This window comes from Herpailurus yagouaroundi, unplaced genomic scaffold (assembly GCF_014898765.1).
Source record: "Herpailurus yagouaroundi ecotype Mexico unplaced genomic scaffold, PumYag 184, whole genome shotgun sequence".
In the NCBI taxonomy this organism is placed as follows: Eukaryota; Metazoa; Chordata; class Mammalia; order Carnivora; family Felidae; genus Herpailurus; species Herpailurus yagouaroundi.
Genome location: NW_024412415.1, coordinates 8,730,669 through 8,751,667, shown reverse-complemented (window position 1 = coordinate 8,751,667; position 20,999 = coordinate 8,730,669). Strand labels below are relative to the sequence as shown.

Sequence of the window (20,999 nt, the reverse complement as noted above, 5' to 3'; positions counted from 1 at the left end):
TACACTGCCAATTCCTTCTGTAGAGAAGTTAGATGTTTTGAAATTCGCCAAATGGACCCAGGCTAAGGTGTGAAAATCCTTCTATGGTGGCCGATGGCGACCCACTAATGCTTAGCCTACCAAGGGACTTTTAAAAATAGCTCCGTCAGCTGTGGGTATGTGTGTCAGTATTTGTGTCCATGTAGGGAAGCCTGTCTCTTTGAAGGTTGACCTCAAATGAGTGAGTGGGTGGGCCCCCTTGAGTCCCCTTTAAGCTGTTCAGAATCAGGTGCTATGGGTGCCAGCTTTGATTGCAACAGACTAACAAACCCCCTGCTCCATGGGAACCAAGAGCTGCCTTTTTCTGCCTCTTACAGTCTCACAGTCTTACTACCCCATGGGTCCACCTTTTGGGTCTCTACTGCATTAACTGATTTTTTCCTATATCCCCATAAACCCAATTTTAAAATACGCTGATCCCCTGATGTTAAATGCTCTATGCAAGTTTTAAGCTGGGCCTACAAAGATCCAGGTCTCCAACAGGTTGTGTTAGCTAACAGATGAGGTCACATAGTATGACCTACACATAGTGTGGAACCATGTTCTCCCAGCCTGAATCCTCCCCTCCGCACTGCTCCCCAAATTCCATGAGGATTTCCACTCCTACTGACCATAAGCACTGGAAGCTTCCAGCACTCGCTGCCTGGGGTTGCCCTCCACACCCAGGATGGATATATCCAATATCACTCTGAGTACATGCTTCTCCACCTTGGATATATATGAACACTTGTCACTGGACACAGTTAATGCAATTGTAGCAGAGTATATATGTGAACTAGATATAAATCCATGTATATTTAAAGGGAAGGACATCTCGGGGCACCTGGGTGGCTCATTCGGTTAAGCGTCTGACTTCAGCTCAGGTCATGATCTCGTGGTCTGTGAGTTCGAGCCCTGCTTGGAGCTCTGTATTGACAGCTCAGAGCCTGCTTCAGTTTCTGTGTCTCCCTCTCTCTCTGCTCCTCCCCCATTCATGCACTTTCTCTCTCTGTCCCTCAAAAATGAATAAATTAAAAAAAAATTTTTTTTTAAATAATAAAGGGAAGGACATCTCTTTTTGCTCGTTGAGTTATAGCCCATAAAGAAACTGACATTGTGATCCACTTGATCTATCCTCAGTCATCACCATTGGATGAAGTGGGCTTTCCCAGTTTTATACATAAGAATGTTCAAAAGCCAACCAGGGTTCAATGTCACTGACTTGTGAATAAAGCTCTTGGGACCCAGATTCATCCTATTACTATTCAAATGCATAGAACTTATTAACTTTTCAGTAACTATTAATAACTCAGTAAGAGTTTATTCATTATTCAGTAAGAACTAAACAACCACAAGCCTTCTCTGCATTACGAACCCTCCAGCTGTTGGTCTTTGGCCATTAGGCAATAACAAGCAACATTTTTACTCCTCTTTCTGCTGTATCCAAATCCATGATCTCTTTTGATTCTCATACCAACAACCCCGTGAGGTAGGAGTTAAAACTTCCAGTCTGTGCATGAGTAAGCTGAGGTGGAGGGCTAGAGTCACCTGGCATTGCTCAACAAGAGGCAGGGGTGGCAGGGCGTGAACCTGGCCTTCCAGCCCCAGGTCTCATCATGCCTCTCCTTCTCCTCTTTCTCTTCCCTCTTGTCTCTCCTGTCCCCCTTCTTCTCAGTTAGTTTTCTGTCATTATAAAGAGGAAAAGATCCCAGACTGTCTCCACCTCCTTCCCCAGGACCGTCGCCTGGTCTGGCCCTCAGTCCTGTGTTTGTCTGGAAAGACTTCTTTGACACAGAAGGGCAGGAATGAGCCTCCAGGCCGTCCCCTCTGTTTACCAAAAGTCTTCAGAAAATTACAAGGTGCCATCCTGCCAGAAGAGTGCCGTCTTCACCCACATCCTATGTGGTGTTCATAGTGTTGTGTGCCATAATATATGCATTTGTGTGCGTGTGGGGAGGGAGACTAAATGCCCTTCCCACGGTGTCCCTGGGAGTTAGGGACAATCAGAAGCCAAAGTTTTTGGCTTCAGCCAAAACAAAGGCCTCAAGTCGCAGTTTCCCACACTGTTGTCCCATAGGACACAGTTCATTTTCAATTCCAGATTTCCAACACCTTTAGTAACATTTTATAATTCATACCCACAGAAAGCAATTAAGTCTGTAAGGACAGGAATGAGACAGTTGAATGCCAGTGCCGGCTTTGCACCTCCTGACTGGCTCTGTGACCTTGAGTAAGTCATATGAATTTCCTGGAACCAGGAGTTCAGTTAGGTACAGGGGGTCCCTTCCAGATTTAATGGTCCATGACTCTAAGGATTATAATTTACCTTATGACTTGATAAGCTTCTTAAAGGCAGGGCCCGTACAATAGTATCTGACCCTGTGTTATTGTCTTAGGATGTCCATGGAAGGGCAGGAGGGGTTGGCCATGCAGAGGCAGCACAACAGGAGACTCTCACAAAATAGGCCAGTAGAACATTCTGGAAGTGGAGGTTGAGGCTGAGAGCAGACTGCAAGCATGAACAAGATACCTGATGGTCCTGACTCAGTGCCAGACAAAGTGGAAGGAGGAAAGAATGGGGGCCTGGTGCAAGAACCGGCCAGTTCCTGTCAGGGCACCGGAGGCCTGGTGTCCAATGGCAGCCCATCATCCGGGAGCCTTGGTCATCAGCCAATGAACACCATGAGGGCTGAGGTGAGAGAGCAGGTGCCAGGCTGTGGGTGGAGAACTGTGGCAGGTGCACATCACCCAGAGTCAGGCCAAGTGAAGCAGTGTTAGAAACTGGTGCCAATCCTACTGGAGCTGGGGGCTGCGTGGGGAGTCAGCCTTCCCTGAGCAGAGGCCTGGCAACTCAAAAGGCTCACCTTAGAAGGTAGTGAGGGAAGCTTGGGGAGCCCTGCAGGGGTCTGGCACAGGCCCTGGGCTGGGATCTGGGGTGGGGTTCAGTAAAAAGCCCTGGTAGATAGTAGACTATGCTGCTTGGGACCTCCTGCTTCAGCTGGGGCTGGTTCCAGAGTGGGGCAGGCCTGCGCATGGAAGAGAGAGGTATCCATAGGCCCAGTCCAGAGGTTCCAGTAGGACCAAGGCCAAGGAAATGACACAAAGATGGCTGGTGAGCAGCTGGTTCTCCACTGGAGTGTGGCAGACCCTCCAAATCCTTCAATGTTAGCCACGGCCTTACCCCAACCCCACCAAACCGAGCCAGACATTCATTGTCCAAGGCAGGGAAATTACTAGTCTTACCACTTATTCATCATACCCTCAGGAATGCAGCTAAAGTCCAACACTCTAAATAAAGGATTCCCAAATTTGGGGTTTCTCTATCCCAAAGAATCATGTAAAAATTTTAAGCTGTTTTAATGAGAAAAAATAAGTAAATAAGTTTACTAGTAACAGAAAGGTTCAGACACATCTCTTCTCATCTGTACTTGTGATCAGTAGCCAGGCAGGACACTGTGTGTTTCTGTTAAATGACCTTTATATAGATGGGAAAGTTAGCATTGTCTGGTCTGAGCATGTCAGCGTTTACATTACATACTTATTTTAAGTAGCAGAATGTTTTTGGCTGTGCCCAGTGTGTGTCCATACACAGAGGCTCTCAGCTGAGCTAGAGGATGTCTCTGCTTATCCCCTTTATTCAATTTCCATTCTTCCACAAGATTACAGAAGTCTATTTTCTTTAATAGGATTTTCCCTAGCTGCATAGTCATTTTCTTTTGGTAATCACTGTTCTGCTTTTCATCCATTCCTATTTTTAGTTATTTTCTTGACTTCTAAATTACTCTGTAGAATTCTGATACACAAACAGAGGTTTTGTAATGAACATTTCTTCACATCCTAAAGTTGGAAATCAGCAGAAGAGTGGAAATGTTCGGAGGACCTGGGTGGCTCAGTCGGTTAAGCACCCAACTTCCACTTGGGGCATGATCTCACAGTTCATGAGTTCAAGACCCTCATTGGGCTCTGTGCTGACAGCTCAGAGCCTGGAGTCTGCTGCAGATTCTGTGTGTCCCTCTCTCTGCCCCTCCCCTGCTTGCACTCTCTCTCTCTCTCAAAATTAAATAAGCATCTAAAAAACTTTTTTTAAAAAGGGACACCGGGGTGGCTCAGTCAGTTAAGCGTCTGACTCTTGATTTTGGCTCGGGTCATGATCTCACGGTTTGTGAGTTGGAGCCCTGCATCGGGCTGTATGCTGATAGCACGAAGTCTGCTTGGGATTCCCTCTCTCCATCCCTCCCCCGCTCATGCAATCTCTCCTTCTCTCAAAATAAATAAATAAACTTAAAAAAAAGAAAAAAAAATTTAAAAAGAGTGGAAATGTTCAGGAAGGGGGTGACACAGCCAAGCAGAGCCATCCAAGCTGGGTTCACCACCCCTCGGGTGCAGTCCTGGGCCTGCTAGTGCCAGGTGATCAGGGTTTATGGAGCCTCCGCCTCATTTCCCCAGGGGTTCCTCTCCTAGAGGAAGGTGGTCCTATGCAGCTAGTCCTGTGCAGAAAAGAGTTCAGTGCCATCTTTTTTTTTTTTTTTAAGATTTTATTTTTAAGTATTCTCTATACCCAACATGGGACTCGAACTCACAACCCCAAGATCAAGAGTTGCATGCTCCTCCGGCTGAGCCAGCTAGGCTCCTTCAGTGCCACCTGTACAGATCCCGGAGTTCACACCCTCCATGGGGAGGTTACAGGAATTCTCTCATCTCACTGTCCACTGGGTACAGATTTCCATGCAGATTAACTATTTACGTCAGATCAGACATTTACATCAGTCTTCAGTTTCGTTTCCTGGTGCTCCTGGGCACCAGCCCTGCTGAAACTTTCTTTTAGGTCTTGTGGTTAATCACCAGTCTTTCAGCCCAGGCGCCACCCACCCCGCTCACTCTCTGCACAGACGCAGACACGGAATAGCCCCTCAGGCACAACTGAACTGTGCCAGAGACCTTCCCCAAGCCTGTCGCCCCATCCTATCCCCAGGCAAGCACCACCAGCCCACTTAGGAAGCAGGGCACTCACGGCATTATTCTGGCCTCTCTGGTCTCCCAGAAACGTCATCAGCCCATCAGCACCACGTTAGGTTAGCCAGCGCTCATTCTAATCCTACACAGCTCCTGGCATGCGCAGTGGTCTACTTCCCCGCCTCTGAGATGTGTAGCAGCCACGTACACGGCACTGCCCCAAATACGGCCCCTATTGTGTTACTGCCACACTGCCATCCATGCTCTCCCTCTCCTGGATAGCCACAGCCCTCCTACCTGTCTTCAGGACCCAATTTAGGTGTCATCTCTTCCTGACTCTCCCCTCCCACAGCCCTTATCTGTCACATTCCACTTCCTGAGGTCTTTTTCTGGCTCCTCCCTATCCCGGTCCTTCTCGTGGAGGGGGGGGGGAGGTTCTTGGCTCACTTTCCCTCAGTGGTCACAACCATTCCTGTGGCTCCTGGTCACCACCTCTGCTCCAGCTCTCAAATCCAGCACCCAGACCAGCTCTATCTGGAGCTTGGGGCCCTCTTTCCAGGCACTCTTAGACAGCACCATCTGGGGGTCCCTCATGTACCTCACATTCTACATACCCAGAAACAGACTTGTAATGTGTCCTTTGTGTCTCACCACGTCCACCACCCCCACCCCCCGCACCCAGATCCTTACCCTCCTGTCCTGAGGGCTGTGGCCCTGAATATGGGAGCCTGTTATGTATTATGATGCCATCTTGTTTGTCTTTCTGGTACAGTTCTAAGTAACACGTCCTTACTGACATATACCCCTTCAGGTACATGCCTACATCATCAGCCACCTGAAGAAGGAAATGCCAAGTGTATTCGGAAAGGAAAACAAGAAGAGAGAGCTTATCAGCAGATTGCCAGAAATCTACCTTCAGCTGCAGCGAGAATACCAGATTTCTGCCGGGGACTTCCCAGAGGTCAAGGCAATGCAGGTACTGGGAGCCTATTGCAACATAAATGTGACCTTGTCTGGCTGGTTGCTGGGTCCACATTAGGGTTTCCTGGTTTAGGATAGAGAACGCCATGAATGCATCTTCCTAATGGTGATCCATGAGAACAGGCTTCTGAGAGTAAAGCAGAGATTGCCTGGCCCCCAAAAGTAACCAAAAAGGGACACATTTCAAGAAGTAAATTTAGGTCACATGAAAAAATCAGATGAGCATCCCTCTCAGGCCATGTGTTGGCATTAAGTGACACCTGTTTTGGGGAATCCCAGAACCTTAAGGTAACGAGAGCTGCCATTAACCTCAGAGGTCACCCCAGGCAGCCTCCACAAGCCTGCGCTGCGAAGCACTGTGGTAATTAATACATGCTCAGGCAACAGTGCTTCTGCAGGCTCAGAGCCCTAATCAGAGTTCCGAGGGCTCCTGGGGCATGGCTGGCCTTCCCTGGGCACAGCAAGTTGTGCTCACTAAAGATTGTGCTTACGAGTCAGCGTTGGGCAACTTTGGGCCTGATTTTAGGGTCTCCCTGAGTTGTGCCTGGGCAGCCCCAGATGAGCCTGAATGGGTGCTGCATTCAGCCTGGCCTGACCAGTGCGTCTACCGCCCTGCCGTGGTATCAGATATACACATCGATGCTGACCATATCTTCCCAAGTGAGGCCACCCACCTGGCTCCTCACAGAGCCAGACTGACCAGCTTTTTCCCACTGCAAGGACCTGTCTGCACTAGAGGCCACAGTCCTCTCTGGAAAGCAGACCAGGGAAAGAAAACCCACGTTGCCCTCTTTGACCCTCTCATTTTCCCACATTTGATGGAGATGTGGATTCTGAGAAATATGACTCTCGCAGGAGGAAAACGAGTCTGCAAGTACAATGAGAACTTATGGGAACCCACCACGGGGGCCGGTTGGGACGTCTGTGCCCTGCTTCAGTGGGTGGAGAAGGCCTGACCTGCCCCGATGGCCACCGCCTTGTGGGAACATAGGCCTGGATGGTTCACGAGAAGTTGCAGATCTAGATTTGTGCGTAAAGTCCCCTGGTTTTCAAATTTTAGCTCAAACTTTCAAAAAGTACTCCATAGGCCAAACAGAGCATCCCTGCAATGCTGGCTATACCCTGGAGATCTCTAGTTCTCATCTTTTGCCTTGAGCCACAGAGGAAGACGGGGCTGAGAGAAGAGTCGTTGGAGATATACAGCTGGAAGGTGGGCCTGTGAGCTGCCTGGCTGCCTCAGGAGGGCGTAGGAGAAGGAGAGTTCACGGAGTGGAGGCAAAGATCAACAGGCATCAGGAGGGGAAGCTTTGACCTTGAGGAGTTTTTTAATGTAAACTTTCTGTAAAGGACACGTTAACATAGGAGTGGGTCATCCTTTTGTGATGGCAGGGTTCAGGGTGCTAAGTGCATGTGGAATATATGCTCTCCTCAGATATGACTTAGCTCGCTTCAGAATAAATCCAGAATATCTTTTTGTCTTCCTGAAATGAAATAGGTATCCCTGTACTCAGAGGAAGAATTGGTTTTTTTTTTTTTCCAATCACAAGATGGCTGGGCTACTGGGGCCTCTGGAGCAGTCTTCCCCAGCAGGTTCACCTTCACACCCTTGGGTTATGCCCTACACCACATGACCAAACTGAGGGGACATGTTTCCTTGCATCCTTAAGATATTTTTTTAAAATTTTTTTAATGTTTATTCATTTTTGAGAGAGAGAGAGAGCATGAGCAGGTGAGGGACAGAGAGACAGACACACACAGAATCTGAAGCAGGCTCCAGGTTCTGAGCTGTCAGCACAGAGCCTGATACAGGGCTCAAACTCATGAGCCATGTGATTATGACCTGAGCCGAAGTTGGACACTTAACCAACTAAGCCCCACATCCTTCAGATATGTTTAAAGGAAATTGGTTCCTTGACTGAAATGAAAGCTATGAATAAATACATCATGTGTACTCTGGCCTAATGGGGCTTCTGTGGCTCATTAGCCTGCCACCCACAGGAACGTGTTGCTCCAAAGACCTGAGGCACCACTGAGCCCAGCAGGAAGCCACCGTAAGCCTCCTTTCAGGACCTGCAACCTGTCCCCAGAGGAACTCCTATAAAGCAGGTAGCAAACTGCTACGAGAGCTTCTCATGACCATGTTAGCCTGGGCCTGGCCATGTCAGAGGAAGCCCAGGCCTCTCAGCTGGAGCAGAAGGGCAGTCCCTGAGGAAGAAAACAAGGAAGCCATGTGCCCCTCTTCTAGCATCTCAGGAGAGACCTTAGCCCCTTCATTAGACACCTGAGTGCCTTAGGACTTGATGCAAGGAGTGCCACCTGACAGGTATCCTCATTCACCTGTGTTCATTCACTCAGTCACCAAGAAATATTAAGTCTACCATGGCCAGGCACTGTTCTGGGTCCCTGGAATAAATCAGTGAACAAATAACAAAAATCCCTGCCCTGGATTACAGTATTTGCCACTATGACTGTGGCTGGCAATGGAGTTTTGGCAGCAAAGCCTCCTGTTAGGACATGTGCTCTTTGTTACGACACTAACACTGTTGCGCTTCCAAGCAGTTGATTTATTTATACAGTGGCCGTCTCCCTCATAAGGCTGTAGCTCCATGAGGCATTCAATGATCCATGTCTCGTTCACTGCCATACCCCCAGCACCTGGGATGTAGCAGGTGCCCAACGAACAGGTGTTAGATGAGCTCACTGAGAAGTTAGTGTGTGTTTATATCATAGCAGGCAGTAGGGTAGTGAATTTCTCAGACCCTGACCTAACCCAGAAAGCCACAGGGCCTATGAATAGACCAGCAGTTTTCAGAGCAAGCCCCTGGAATCTGGAAGGGATTCCTTCATGGGAGAGTGGCCAGGCCCTGGTCACACCACCCCAGTCCCTTCAGGGACTCCTCGAGGAACAAGGCAGGCCTGGAGCCCATAGGGCATGCTTACCATCGCCTGATACTTCCAGCTAGTTTGCTGTCACCCAGGAAGCTTTGGGGGCTTGATGGTGTGGGTCAGGGCCTCTGTCATCTCTGAGTCTGTTGAGCATGTGACATCCCCTTCAACACAGGTGTTTAAGCTCACAGCGACTACATCTGGGACAACACTGGGGACCTAAGTGTGGAGATCACTTTTTTATGATCTTTCCACATCTCAGGGTCACTCAGAGAGCTCGCCGATGCCAGCTTTAAGTCTCTCTTCTCCCTGTGCTCTCACAGACCAGGCTGGCTGGGGTGACTCTTAGCTGTAGCGATAAACTTGAGTGTATCAGGAAGGCTTTTGCCCAGTGCTGGGAGAGGCCCACGACCTGCTGGTGAAGCAGCCTGTGTCTGCCCTGCATCCTTTTGCGAGGGAATGTGATTTACCACACTGATAGGTCCAGACTGGAGAATGCTAGCAAAGCCACTTTTATTGCAGACTCACTTGTCCTCGGAGAATTTGGCCCCCTCAGCTGATGAGGTGGCAGCGTTTCAACAGCAGAGGGCAGCAGAGCCGCCCCCCACCTGCTCAGCCCACCTGTAAATTGGAGAACTGCTTCTAGTGAATTCTGGGAGGAAGTGGGCAAGAGATAGCCCAGCGACAACTGGGCTGGGAACTGACCTTTGTAGCTTGGGAGGGAGAAGTTCCAGGATCCAGGGCTCAGTGGCTTTGATGGATACAACTGTTGAAGGGTAAATCTTTAAATGCCCCAGTGTGTATTCATCCCAATAAAAAGATTTCTGTTTTGGAGAGAACTTGGTGGAGGGGCAGAGATGGCAGTGGTTTAACTTGTACCCCACACTCCCTGGTCAGGCCTTGGGGGTGAGGGGTACCCCAGGGATGAGAGTTTAGGGTTGATTTCCTATGTGCCCTCCGGGCAAGGGTGGCTGCTTGCTGTTACTTCCTGTCCACCCCTGCAAACATGTGGCCGTTTCTTCCTGCCAGCTTTCCAGAGGTTTATAGTCTGGATCCGGGAACCCTGCAGGCGGGTGGAAAGTTCAGGCAGACACCGCCCTCATTCATCTGCTTGGCCAGACACAGGAGCTTTGTGTGCGCTCAGAGCTCAGGCTCATTCATGAGGAAATAGGGTAGGTGTCCGTGCACCCAGGGGAATCCAGACTTGTTTACCCCAGCAGCACTCAGATTTTTGTGTAGGCTGCCTGCTCTCTCCTCCTGGGCTTTCTCTTCCCAGTTCCCCCAGCTGACTGCGATACTGGCCATAAGAGCCCAAAGTGTTGGTAACATTGTTTAGAGCTGGTTTTGGAGTGAATTGCAGGTGACCACGGTCTGTCAGTGAGAATAGCAACACACAAATCAGAATGTGTCTAGAAACCAAGCCCACACCACACTGAGACCTGACGGCCCCAGAGTTTGTTGAGAAGAGTGTTGGAGGCACCTCTCTAGAGGTCTGTCAAGCCGTTTGGCTTTCAGCTCTGTCCCTCCATGTGAAGCTCAAGGCTCTGCTTCTAAACAACAGCACAGGATGTCTGCCCTGCTGGTATACTCTAGAGACCACAATTTTGACTCTCCATTGGAAACAACCTAAATGTCCAACCACATGGGACAGGGTAAAGGCAAAATGGCCCAGCTGTACAGTTCAATGTTAGATAGCTATTAAGATGAAGAATAAGATTGTATAAAAGTTATTATCACAGAAAGATGAGATACATTTTTTTCTTAAAAATCCAAGTTGTCAAGCAGTGTGGTCTTAGTTCAGTTAAAGTGTGTGTGTGTGTGTGTGTGTGTGTGTGTGTGTGTGTATGTGTTTATGTGCATGTGTATATTTATAAAAATGGCTAGAAATGTGTGCTCAAAAAACATTAGCAGAAGTTATTGCTGGGGGGCATCTGGGTGGCTCAGTCAATTAAGCATCCAACTTTGGCTCAGGTTATGATCTCGCGGTTCATTGGTTCAAGCCCTGCATCAGCCTCTGTGCTGACAGCTCAGGGCCTGAAGCCTGCTTCACATTCTGTGTCCCCTCTCTTTCTGCCCCTCTCCCGCTCGCTCTCTGTCTCTATCTCTGTCTCAAAAAATAAACATTAAAAAAATTTTTTTAAGAAGTTATTGCTGGGTGATAGAGTTATAAGTGATTTACATTTTTGGTCTATCAGTTTTTCCCCAAATTTTTACAACAAAAAAGTGTGATATTTATGATTGCACAAAGTTTTGCTTTTTTATCCCCCTCCCTGCCTATCACATTACTTCTCCCCAGAATAGTCAGGTCTGAGGGGTATATGAAACCCCTTTTACTCAAGAGTCTCCCTGCCTCATCTCCAGAAAATTGTACACCTGGATGGCCCCTTGCTGGCCTTCTAGAATTTTCCTGACAGAAATACTTTACATAAAGTCCATATAAAAACTTGCATATCTGGAATTTTCTGCATTTATTTGGCAAAACTGCTGTTGAAAACATTTTTCAAAGATCATAAAAAGCCACAGGTAACTCTCACAATTCAGACAAAGTTTGTTTTCTTGCAACAAACAGGTGGTTTGTTCCCTCAGACAATGAGGGAGCGTGCCCCCCAGCAACCTGGCAGCTGAGGAGAATAACTTTTCTCACCTTAGATGTCTGATGTAATGGTCCCTTTCCTCTCTGTCTTAATTACTTAGCTTTTCCATTTCTTTTTTTTTTTTTTTAAGATTATTTATTTTAAAAGAGAAAGCACATAAGCTGGGAAAGGGCAGAGAGAGAGAAGGGGAGAGAGAAAATCCCAGGTAGGCTCTGTGTTGTCAGCACAGAGCCCGACACAGAACTCAAGAACCAAGAACAAGCATCCAGTGCTTCACCAACTGAGCCACCCAGGTGTCCCTTAGCTTTTCCATTTCTAACGACTTTCTTCTATTTCATGTTACCATATTTTCACTTTAAGCTAAGCCAAGTCCTTCCTGAAAGAAGGATCTAAAAAAAAACTAAAAAACTAGAACGTTCTCCCTCTTTTATAGCATAAGCTCCCTGAGGGCAGAGATTATGGCTCTTCATGGTTATATTATCCCCAGGCTCCAAAACAGGGCCTGGCAATAACAAATGCCCAGTAAATGTTGGATGGGTCAATGGAGAAAGGATGGATGGATGGGTGGATGGATGGGTGGATGGATGGATGGAAGAATGGATGGATGGATGGATGGATGGATGGATGGATGGGTAACCAAGGAGAACCAGAGTAGGAGGGACTATTTCTACAGAGCTATCCACAGGGCTTGTGTGGCATCTATAGTCAGCTCTCCTCCAAATCAGGCAATTGTTGTCCTAGGACCCTCCCCAGTGCACATGTTTCTGTACTTCTGTCTGCTGATGGGCCTGTTCTCCTGGGTTGTGGAGCCTGGATCTGCCCTGAGCTGACTGGTGATACTCAGCTCTATTGGCTGGATTTCCATTTGCCCTCCCCATCTCTACTCTTCTCCTACTTAGCAGTTTCAACTTTTACTTATTTGTACCTTAAACTACATTTTTTTAACTGATCCAAAAACAAAATCCTTAAGTAATTGTTTTACCTAAATCAGTCCCTCTGACAAGCTTCATGTTACAGTACAAAGAGCATTAGTCAAGAGGCAGGAGCCATAGGGTCTAGTCCACCCTGTGTGCTGTCCGTAAAACAGAGTTATTCAAAGTTGCCTTTCCTTACTCCCAGCATTGTTGTAAAGATCAACAGAAGTGTATCATAAGATCACCTTAAAAGATAAAATGCTAAATCTCTAGAGCACTTAAAAAAAAAAAAAAAAGGCGGGGCGCCTGGGTGGCGCAGTCGGTTAAGCGTCCGACTTCAGCCAGGTCACGATCTCGCGGTCCGTGAGTTCGAGCCCCGCGTCGGGCTCTGGGCTGACAGCTCAGAGCCTGGAGCCTGTTTCCGATTCTGTGTCTCCCTCTCTCTCTGCCCCTCCCCCGTTCATGCTCTGTCTCTCTCTGTCCCAAAAATAAACAAATGTTGAAAAAAAAAAAAATTAAAAAAAAAAAAGTTGCATTCCATGCATCTTGTTTCTTATTCTGAAAACCACTCCTACATCTGGTGAATTCAGATGTGGGGTCCCCACCAAAGAGAAAGCTCTGGAACAGCCCAGGAATGGGATGTCTACTTAGAGGAGAATTCTGACTCCCGCTATCCCACTCCCTATCTGCTTCCTTTTTTTTTTTTAAGTTTTAAGTTTTTATTTAAATTCTAGTTAACAGGGGCACCTAGGTGGCGCAGTCGGTTAAGCGCCCGACTTCAGCCAGGTCACGATCTCGCGGTCCGTGAGTTCGAGCCCCGCGTCGGGCTCTGCGCTGATGGCTCAGAGCCTGGAGCCTGTTTCCAATTCTGTGTCTCCCTCTCTCTCTGCCCCTCCCCCGTTCATGCTCTGTCTCTCTCTGTCCCAAAAATAAATAAACGTTGAAAAAAAAATTTTTTTTAATAAAATAAAATAAAATAAAATAAATTCTAGTTAACATATAATGTAATATAGGTTTCAGGAGTAGAATTTAGTGATTCATCACTTACATAGAACACCCAGTGCTCATCACCAGAGCCCTCCTTAATCCCCATTATCCATCTAGCCCATCCCCAACCCACCTCCCTCCATCAGCTCTCAGTTTGTTCTCTACTGTTAAAGTCTGTTTTATGGTTTGCCTCTCTCCCTCTCTTTCCCCCTCCCCCTGCCATGTTCAACCTCAACCCAATCTCAGACACCTCCAGTTACAAAAAAAGACTAAAAACAGTCCTCTCTGGAAAAAGCCTTGCCAACCTTTATGTGGGTAGAAGACACCCCTCTGTCTCCAATGCTCTGACTTACGGGAGAACAGATGGAGTTAAAGGAGAAGGAAAGTCTACTGGCCAATACTCTGAAAGTGACTGGTTGGGTACCAGTAACCCAGAGGATACCAAAAGAGACTGATATGATTCATTACCATCGGAAATGAAAGTGATTACGACAGCACTTATGTACACACAGTGTCTCCTTTCAAGTTTATGATTCCCCCACAAGACCTCAATTCTCACGCCCCCTCCCATCAAGGCAGAAAATCAGGGCAACAAGGAGGTGATAGTGATAAGTCCTTGCTGTGAGAGCTGTTTGTCAGAGACCTCTCTCAGTCAGTCAGTCCCTGGAAGGCAGGTTCAGTGCTTGGAGGCAGGGCCACTGGCTGGCCAATATGCTGATTTTAGCATCATGCTTCTCAATATCCTCATACGGAGTCCAGGACAAGTCATGCTGTAGCTTGCAGGTGCCAAGGAGGTCATATGGACAACTTGTCTCCTTTGGAGAAATAATAGAAAAATACTGCTGACCACTCTCCCGTTTATAAAGGTAATAAATGTTGCCAGGTTTTTTTACTATATTACAAGCTACATGGTGCAAGTCAGCATCTCTGTGAGCATCTTCCAGTACCTTCCTGGCTTGTTCTTATAAATGTTGGATTTGCTCAGCTACGACTGTTATTTTGTTGGTGGCATTTGCTCGGATGACTTCGTCAGCCTCCTCGACCCGTAGCTGGCTGAACTCTTTGGTCTGCGGGGACTCCCCCCGACTGCCCCGGCGTTTTGGCGTCCCCCATGACAACAGCCGACCCTATCTGCTTCCTGAAGAAAGGGCATGTGACCAAGTTGTGGTTTTTCCTTTTGCAGGAACAGCTCGAGAACTACGACTTCACCAAATTCCACTCGCTGAAGCCCAAGCTGATCGAGGCAGTGGACAACATGTTGAGCAGCAAGATCTCGTCCCTGATGCACCTCATCAGCCAGGAGGAGATGAGCATGCCCACGCAGCTCGTGCAGGGTGGCGCCTTCGACGGCACCACCGAGGGCCCCTTCAACCAGGGCTACGGGGAGGGTGCCAAGGAGGGCGCCGATGAGGAGGAATGGGTGGTGGCCAAAGACAAGCCCGTCTACGACGAGCTCTTCTATACCCTTTCGCCTGTCAATGGCAAGATATCGGGCGTCAACGCCAAGAAGGAGATGGTGACATCCAAGCTGCCCAACAGCGTCCTGGGCAAGATCTGGAAGCTGGCGGACTGTGACTGTGACGGCATGCTGGACGAGGAGGAGTTCGCACTGGCCAAGCACCTCATCAAGATCAAGCTCGATGGCTACGAGCTGCCCAACAGCCTGCCCCCCCACCTTGTGCCCCCCTCCCACAGGAAGTCCCTGCCGAAGGCCGACTGAGGGGTGGGCTGCTCACAGGGCAGGCAGCGGGGGGGTAGGCATCAGGGACCTGTGCCTGAGGCCCGTGCCACTGCTGACTCACTGACCCTAGCCAAGGCACTGCCCTCTCTGTGCCTCAGTTTCCCCACCTATGGAATGAGGAGGGCACACACTGGACACTAGATGAGGTTCTTTCACCTTTAAAATTCCCCGAGTTTCTATTAAAATATTGGGAGGAGGGTGTGGATAAGGAGATTGAAGGGTTAAGAAAAAAGAGAAATTGACCAAAGAGTACTCCGAGGCCTGGAGAGACCTAGACGAGGAAGCGGGCTGTGCACAGCCAGACAGCCACAGGGAGTGAGCCGGGGGCTTTTCTGGAGCAGGGGGAGCCTTCTGCACTGGACCACATCATTGTGCACCTGCCATGGCCCCTGTCTGTCCCTTAGAGGGCACCCAGAAGGAGCAAAGTTGATCTTATTTATTTCATTTCCTGTTGTATTGAGAGTGGAAAACAGCGGAGCACAGAGCGTTTCTGCTCTCTCCAGACCGCCTACCAAAGAGAAGACTGCTTCCCCTGGGTGTGAAAGGAGAGTCCCCTTTGCCTGTGTGCACCCCCGTCCCTCCTGCAGGCTCTAGCAGCACAGGCAACCAGGCCCCCAGAGAGCATTTGTGACACCCGACACCCCCCTGACTAGCCCACCCAGAGCTCCCCCAACCTGGGCCCTTCCCAGCAAAATTGCATTTGGTTAGGAATTTGGAAATCAGAACCTTTATTAGCCCTTGGCAAGATTTCTAGTATTCAAATCATGCTGGAGTCTGAAGGTTGGTTTTTCTTACTGGTCTGTCCAGTAATTTGTAGCAAAGTCTATTTATCATATTCAAACTATAGTAAAGGAATGAGGTGGTTCTCTGTAGTCATCAGTGTGGTGACAGGTCCCCAAGGCCCCTTGGACGATGGCAGGATTTAAATTCAGCAAAACCATGTCTTGGTGCCTGCAGCGTGCTCGGTCTGGGGACACAAGGGAACGAGAGGTGAGCTTGCCCCAGGGTGTCAGGTTGAAAAGGTCATTCTCTAGCTTTAGACGCTATTTTTATAAAAAAAAAAAAAAAAAGAAAGAAAGAAAGAAAAGAAATAGGCATCTTTATTATGTCCAGTTTTTCTTTCTTACAGGAAAAGCCTTTATACAAATAGGATGGCATCTTTCATATGAAACCTTTTTCTTTAAAAGGCTGTGAGGTTCAAACCATGCATGCCCCTCACAAGGCAGGATTGGGGCACATCCCACACGTGGATTCCTGAGTGTTCTGTCTGAGTCCTGGTATAAACCTCTCTGGTCCACACACTCCACTGCCTGTCAGATGGAAGTGGTTAATGCTCACTACCACCTTCCCTCCTTCGTGGGCTGCAGTTTGGGTATTCATTTCATCATTATTTATGCAATTAAAAAAAGAGAGGCGCAAAATGGTGATGGCTGCACGGCATGGGGCCCCACCAGCACCGAAGTGAAATGAAGTCAGAACAGTCCCGCCTGAGCCTTCCAAAAGCCACATTTTTTTTTTCCTGATGTTACTGGTGATATCAGGGTCAGAAGTACAGAATTAAGAGTCAATTTTTTTTTATTTTGGGGAAGTATTTATCCAGATGCCAGCCCTCACACTCCCTAGTTCACTTTTTAAATAATGTCATTTTAAGAGAAATAAATTCATAATATGATTTTTAGTCTTAATGAGCACTTTTAAACTCATTAGAAACCTATAGAGGTTTATAATGTCACTACTCTCATTTTAGCAGATGGGTTGGTGAACGCGTGAGGACTGCCCCAGGGTGTACCCACAAGGGAGCCCACCAAAGGGCAAAACAGAAAAGAGAGAATTCATCGGTCCAAAGGTTTAGAGGTGCCAAGGTTAGCTGATTTTCCACTCAGAACTATCCTGCTCCTTTAATCTTGTCAGTTGTCATATATAAACACATACACATACATACACCACATGAGTATGTGTTCTTGACACTTGTCAACATGCATATATGCAGATATGGCCAAGTGTCGTCTATGCAGAGACATACGGGAAAACTATATTAGAGGACAGCAGAGTGAGGTGTCTGCTTTCTACAGGAAAGGAAACTTCTCTTGGTGGTGTTGGGATCCCTACCCCATACGCTCAGGTGGGACAACATCAGGCAGCTGCATGCTTTCCCTGCTGAGAAAGAAAAAAGAAGTCACATGCCCACTTTTCTTAACATCTCTTACAACATGAAGTCAGTCATCACGAAGAGTTGATTGGAAAGAGCAATGTCCCTGGAGGACATTAGGGATGGCTGCTAAGGCTGAGGACCCGTATCTTCCTAGGACCCGCACAAAGTTCCCGGAGTCTGTGTCCAGAACCCCTCCTCGTGCAGCAGGGCTGGGGGACGGCAGAGCCCTCCCGAATCTGTTCACACTGACCCAGCACGTGGCGCTCCCCACACCACCCAGTTTTCAAAGCACCCCCTCCCCGGAGTGTCTGCAGCTGGGGTAGTGGGCGGGGTAGTGGAGGCAGGTAAACTCTAGCGCTGTGACACTCCCCCACGCTCTCCACAATTCCACGGCAGAAACTCTGCTTTCACAAGATGCTGCATAACACAAACCTCTGCAGCCATGAGTTCAAGAGAAAAAGCAAGTTCAGGCTGATCCTCCCAAAGACAGCTTCCAAGTCGTAAGCCTACTAATGAGGCCCTCCTGAACCTATCTGCAAAGAAACATTGCACCAAGACCTATCAAAAACCTTCAGTTTCGTGGCAACGTGGGGACGCCCAACCTGCTCCAGCCTCAGGCTCCAGTCCAGCATTGTACACCGATACCTTCCTTACTGCGCTATGCAGGGCCCAGGACTGGTCGCTCTTCAGTGGGGAGGGCCGTTCATTTAGCTGGCCCCCATCCCTCCAGGGCTGGACTGGGTTCCCCTTGGAGCCCTTGTCATTATGCAGCAATCACATCTTTGGATTTGGAGGCGTGACTCCTGCAGGATGGCAGGCCTTTGAGGAGCTGAATTCTTGTGTGTCCGGGACTGGGTTTCCAGGTGGGTCAGAGAGCACATGAGGAGAAGCCAATGCCTCCCGCCCTCCTCTCGACCCCTGCTCATTTTTGGCCCACTGGAGAAGCCTCAGCAGAACCGTGGCCCCACTGCCGCTGAGCACAGCCCTTTTTCATGTTCCGCCGGTTCCCCCCGGGAGCCGCCTCTCCACCACACCAGGAAGGTCTCGTACCACAGTCCGTTGTCCAGCGTGGGGTTTCACCACCAGTCATGGCCCGACTGCCACCACTGGGACCTCCCCACTTTGCACCATTACACGCCTTCGGTACTCCCAGAGCAGTACCCCAGACGAGTTGTCTTGAAGAAAAGGGAAGCATTTAACAGCGGCACTGTGTATTTCCTCCGTGGAATGTAGCAGAGAAATAACCTTCTTAGGACAGATAACCACTGAGTTTATCCAGGTGAACGTGGGCCTAATTTAAGAGTATATCAGGTTACATGTCAATTAGCCAATGCAGTTAATACACAATGCTTCTATTTTTTTTTTTTTTTTTTTGTAATCCTGTTTCCAGGTGTCAAATAAAAAAGACACAATCTGTTGATCAATAAACTTGTGAAAAATACGCTAGCTTTCCTCCATTGGTTCTGGCTTTCCCGTGACTGTGTGGCAGTTGTCTCAGCAGTAAAGCAGGGATCCAAGGCATTAGGGGGAGGGTGCATTCCTGCTGCGCACCATCCCTGTGACCCCCAACTCTTCCCGTGTCCTCTAAGCCAGGACATTCCCCAAATGGGCCATCTTTAGCCGGAAAGCAACTCCATCTGCTCCCCAGCAGAGGTCAGGTCCAGGACCAAGCCCCAAGTGAGGATGACTGGAAAGCTGGACTGGAGGAACCACGGAGACAGACCCTTCCGAGGCTAGGGAGGGCATCGCTGAGCATTCTCAAAGGAGAGAGCACCTGCCACGACGTCCTCTCCAGTTTGGAGGCAAGTCCCTGCGCCTGAAGCTGCAGTAGTGCTAGGGTTGGAGCCCCCTGGCTGGCACTGTTCCTGCCTCTTGTCACCTCACAGGTGCAGATACACATCCCCAGAGCAGACACCTGGGTTTTTCCTGCTGTCACCCATCTACCCTTGTGGTGACCCAGACCTGGAATTTCCTTCTCAGAGCACTCCCCCACTCAGTCTGAGCCACAAGCTTTGGGTGAGATAGACCCCTCTCCAGGTGGGTCCTGACTGTCTTGAGCCAATTAGAGTATTTCATCCTCTGGTCACAAATTCAGGAATGGACATGTGGCTCAATTCAAGCCCATGAGAGCCAAGCCCCTCAGACTTCCCTTCCAGCTCTTGAGGGGGTGTTCTCTCTTTGAACCAGGCAGTGTAAAGAAGCAAGCCTATTGGTACAACAATATAAATGGCATTGAGAGGGGTTCCCAGAGACTGGGGCTGTACAGGGGAGTGAGGTTAGGCTCGCAGCAACCACCCTCTGGATCAAGAAGGTGAAGGAAGCCTTGAAAAAGGCAGAGGGAGTCCAGGCCTGTGGTGGCCTCATTTGAACTGGGGATCAAACCTCACCTGGGGCGACAGAGTGCCTAGTCCTAGTCAGTTAAGTGTCAGAGTTAATTTCAGCTCAGGTCATGATCTCATAGTTCATGAGATAGAGCCCTGAGCTGGGCCCTGAGCTATCAGCACGGAAACTGCTTGGGATTCTCTCTCTCTCCCTTTCTCTCAGCTCCTCCCTGCACTCTCTTGCGCGCGCTCTCTCTCTCTCTCAAAATAAATGAATGTAAGAAAATAAAAAATAAACTCCTCACCTAAAGTCCTCCTCCTGTCGACATTTCAGACCTCTGGGCCAATACATTCCTTTTATACTGTTTACATTTGACTTGAGATTTTAGTTATTTGCAACATGAATAATGCAAAACTATGTACTAACAAGGGATTCTCATTTCAGCAGGGGCTGCAATCAGTTACAGCAAAAGAGGAGCCAGTGCTTGCTGCACGCACAGTGGCTTAGCCGCATTCGAGCTCAGGAGGAAGAAACGCAGTTCCCCAGCGCCACTCAACAACCGAATACAACCACCTCTATTGAGCTCTGTGTGCAAAGCATCATGCGCTCCAGCCTGCCCTCTGGTGGTCACATCATACAAGATGCCCCAGGCCAAGGGTCTCCATAGGAGGAGAAACAAGCTGCGAAGGAGGGGGCAGGTGGCAGAGAACCTGCTAGAAGAAACAGGATTTTAACTGGGGCTGATAGGACAGGAGAATGTGGACAATGAAAACAGAAGGGACGTTCTAAGCTGAAAGAGCAGCTGAAGCCCAGATGTGGGCAGGCAAGCTTTGGTCCTGTTTGGGCAATGGGGAGTCTTCATGGGTATGAGCAAGGCTGAGTTCTGGGAGGTAAACGGGGGCGGAGGGGGGGGGAGGCGGGGGAGGGCAGTGCATAGGCTGATGTGCAGGCAGAATGATGAGTCAGGGGACGGTGATGGGGCCTTGCAGAGGCAGTGCAGGATGGGGCAGGAGGCTAGACCCTGGAGCTCTTGGGGAGCATGGAGCACCCCCCACAGAGGACTGAATGGATCTGGGGCTATGAGCGAGGAAGAAGCCTGGGCTCATGACAACATCAGGATGCCAGCCAGTGGCAGGAGGGACCTCACAGGGGGAGGGCAGTAGAGGAGGAAGCTCCTCCCAGATGCAGGGGAGCTGCCCCCCCCCCCCCAAGAGCACCATGTCTCTCACTCCCAGCCATGGGCCTGAGGTTCCAGGGTGCTTTGTCCTGCTCAACTGTCAAGGGCAGGCTGCCATGCTGCTCCTCTCATTGTCCTTGGCTGTCAGGGACAGTGGCCTGAGCCTCTTCTCAGAGTCTCCTGGGCTGCTGGATGAACCTACAGACACCCACCCCAGACCAGTGACTATTACCCCAAGTTTAGCCAGACATTCTGTGAAGCCACTCAAATTAGA

General features: G+C 49.0%; 1 protein-coding gene across 1 annotated transcript in view; it reads left to right on the top strand.

Annotated features, from left to right (window-relative positions):
* The window catches only part of EHD4 (EH domain containing 4), an 87,439-nt gene extending 68,773 nt beyond the window's left edge, over nt 1-18,666 (top strand). Inside the window, exons 5-6 of the mRNA XM_040492366.1 lie at nt 5,783-5,947; nt 14,517-18,666. Coding sequence (XP_040348300.1) covers nt 5,783-5,947; nt 14,517-15,053 — 702 coding nt within the window. The 3' untranslated portion in view covers nt 15,054-18,666. The remainder of the gene's footprint in view (nt 1-5,782; nt 5,948-14,516) is intronic.
* The last annotated feature ends 2,333 nt before the right edge of the window (nt 18,667-20,999 follow it).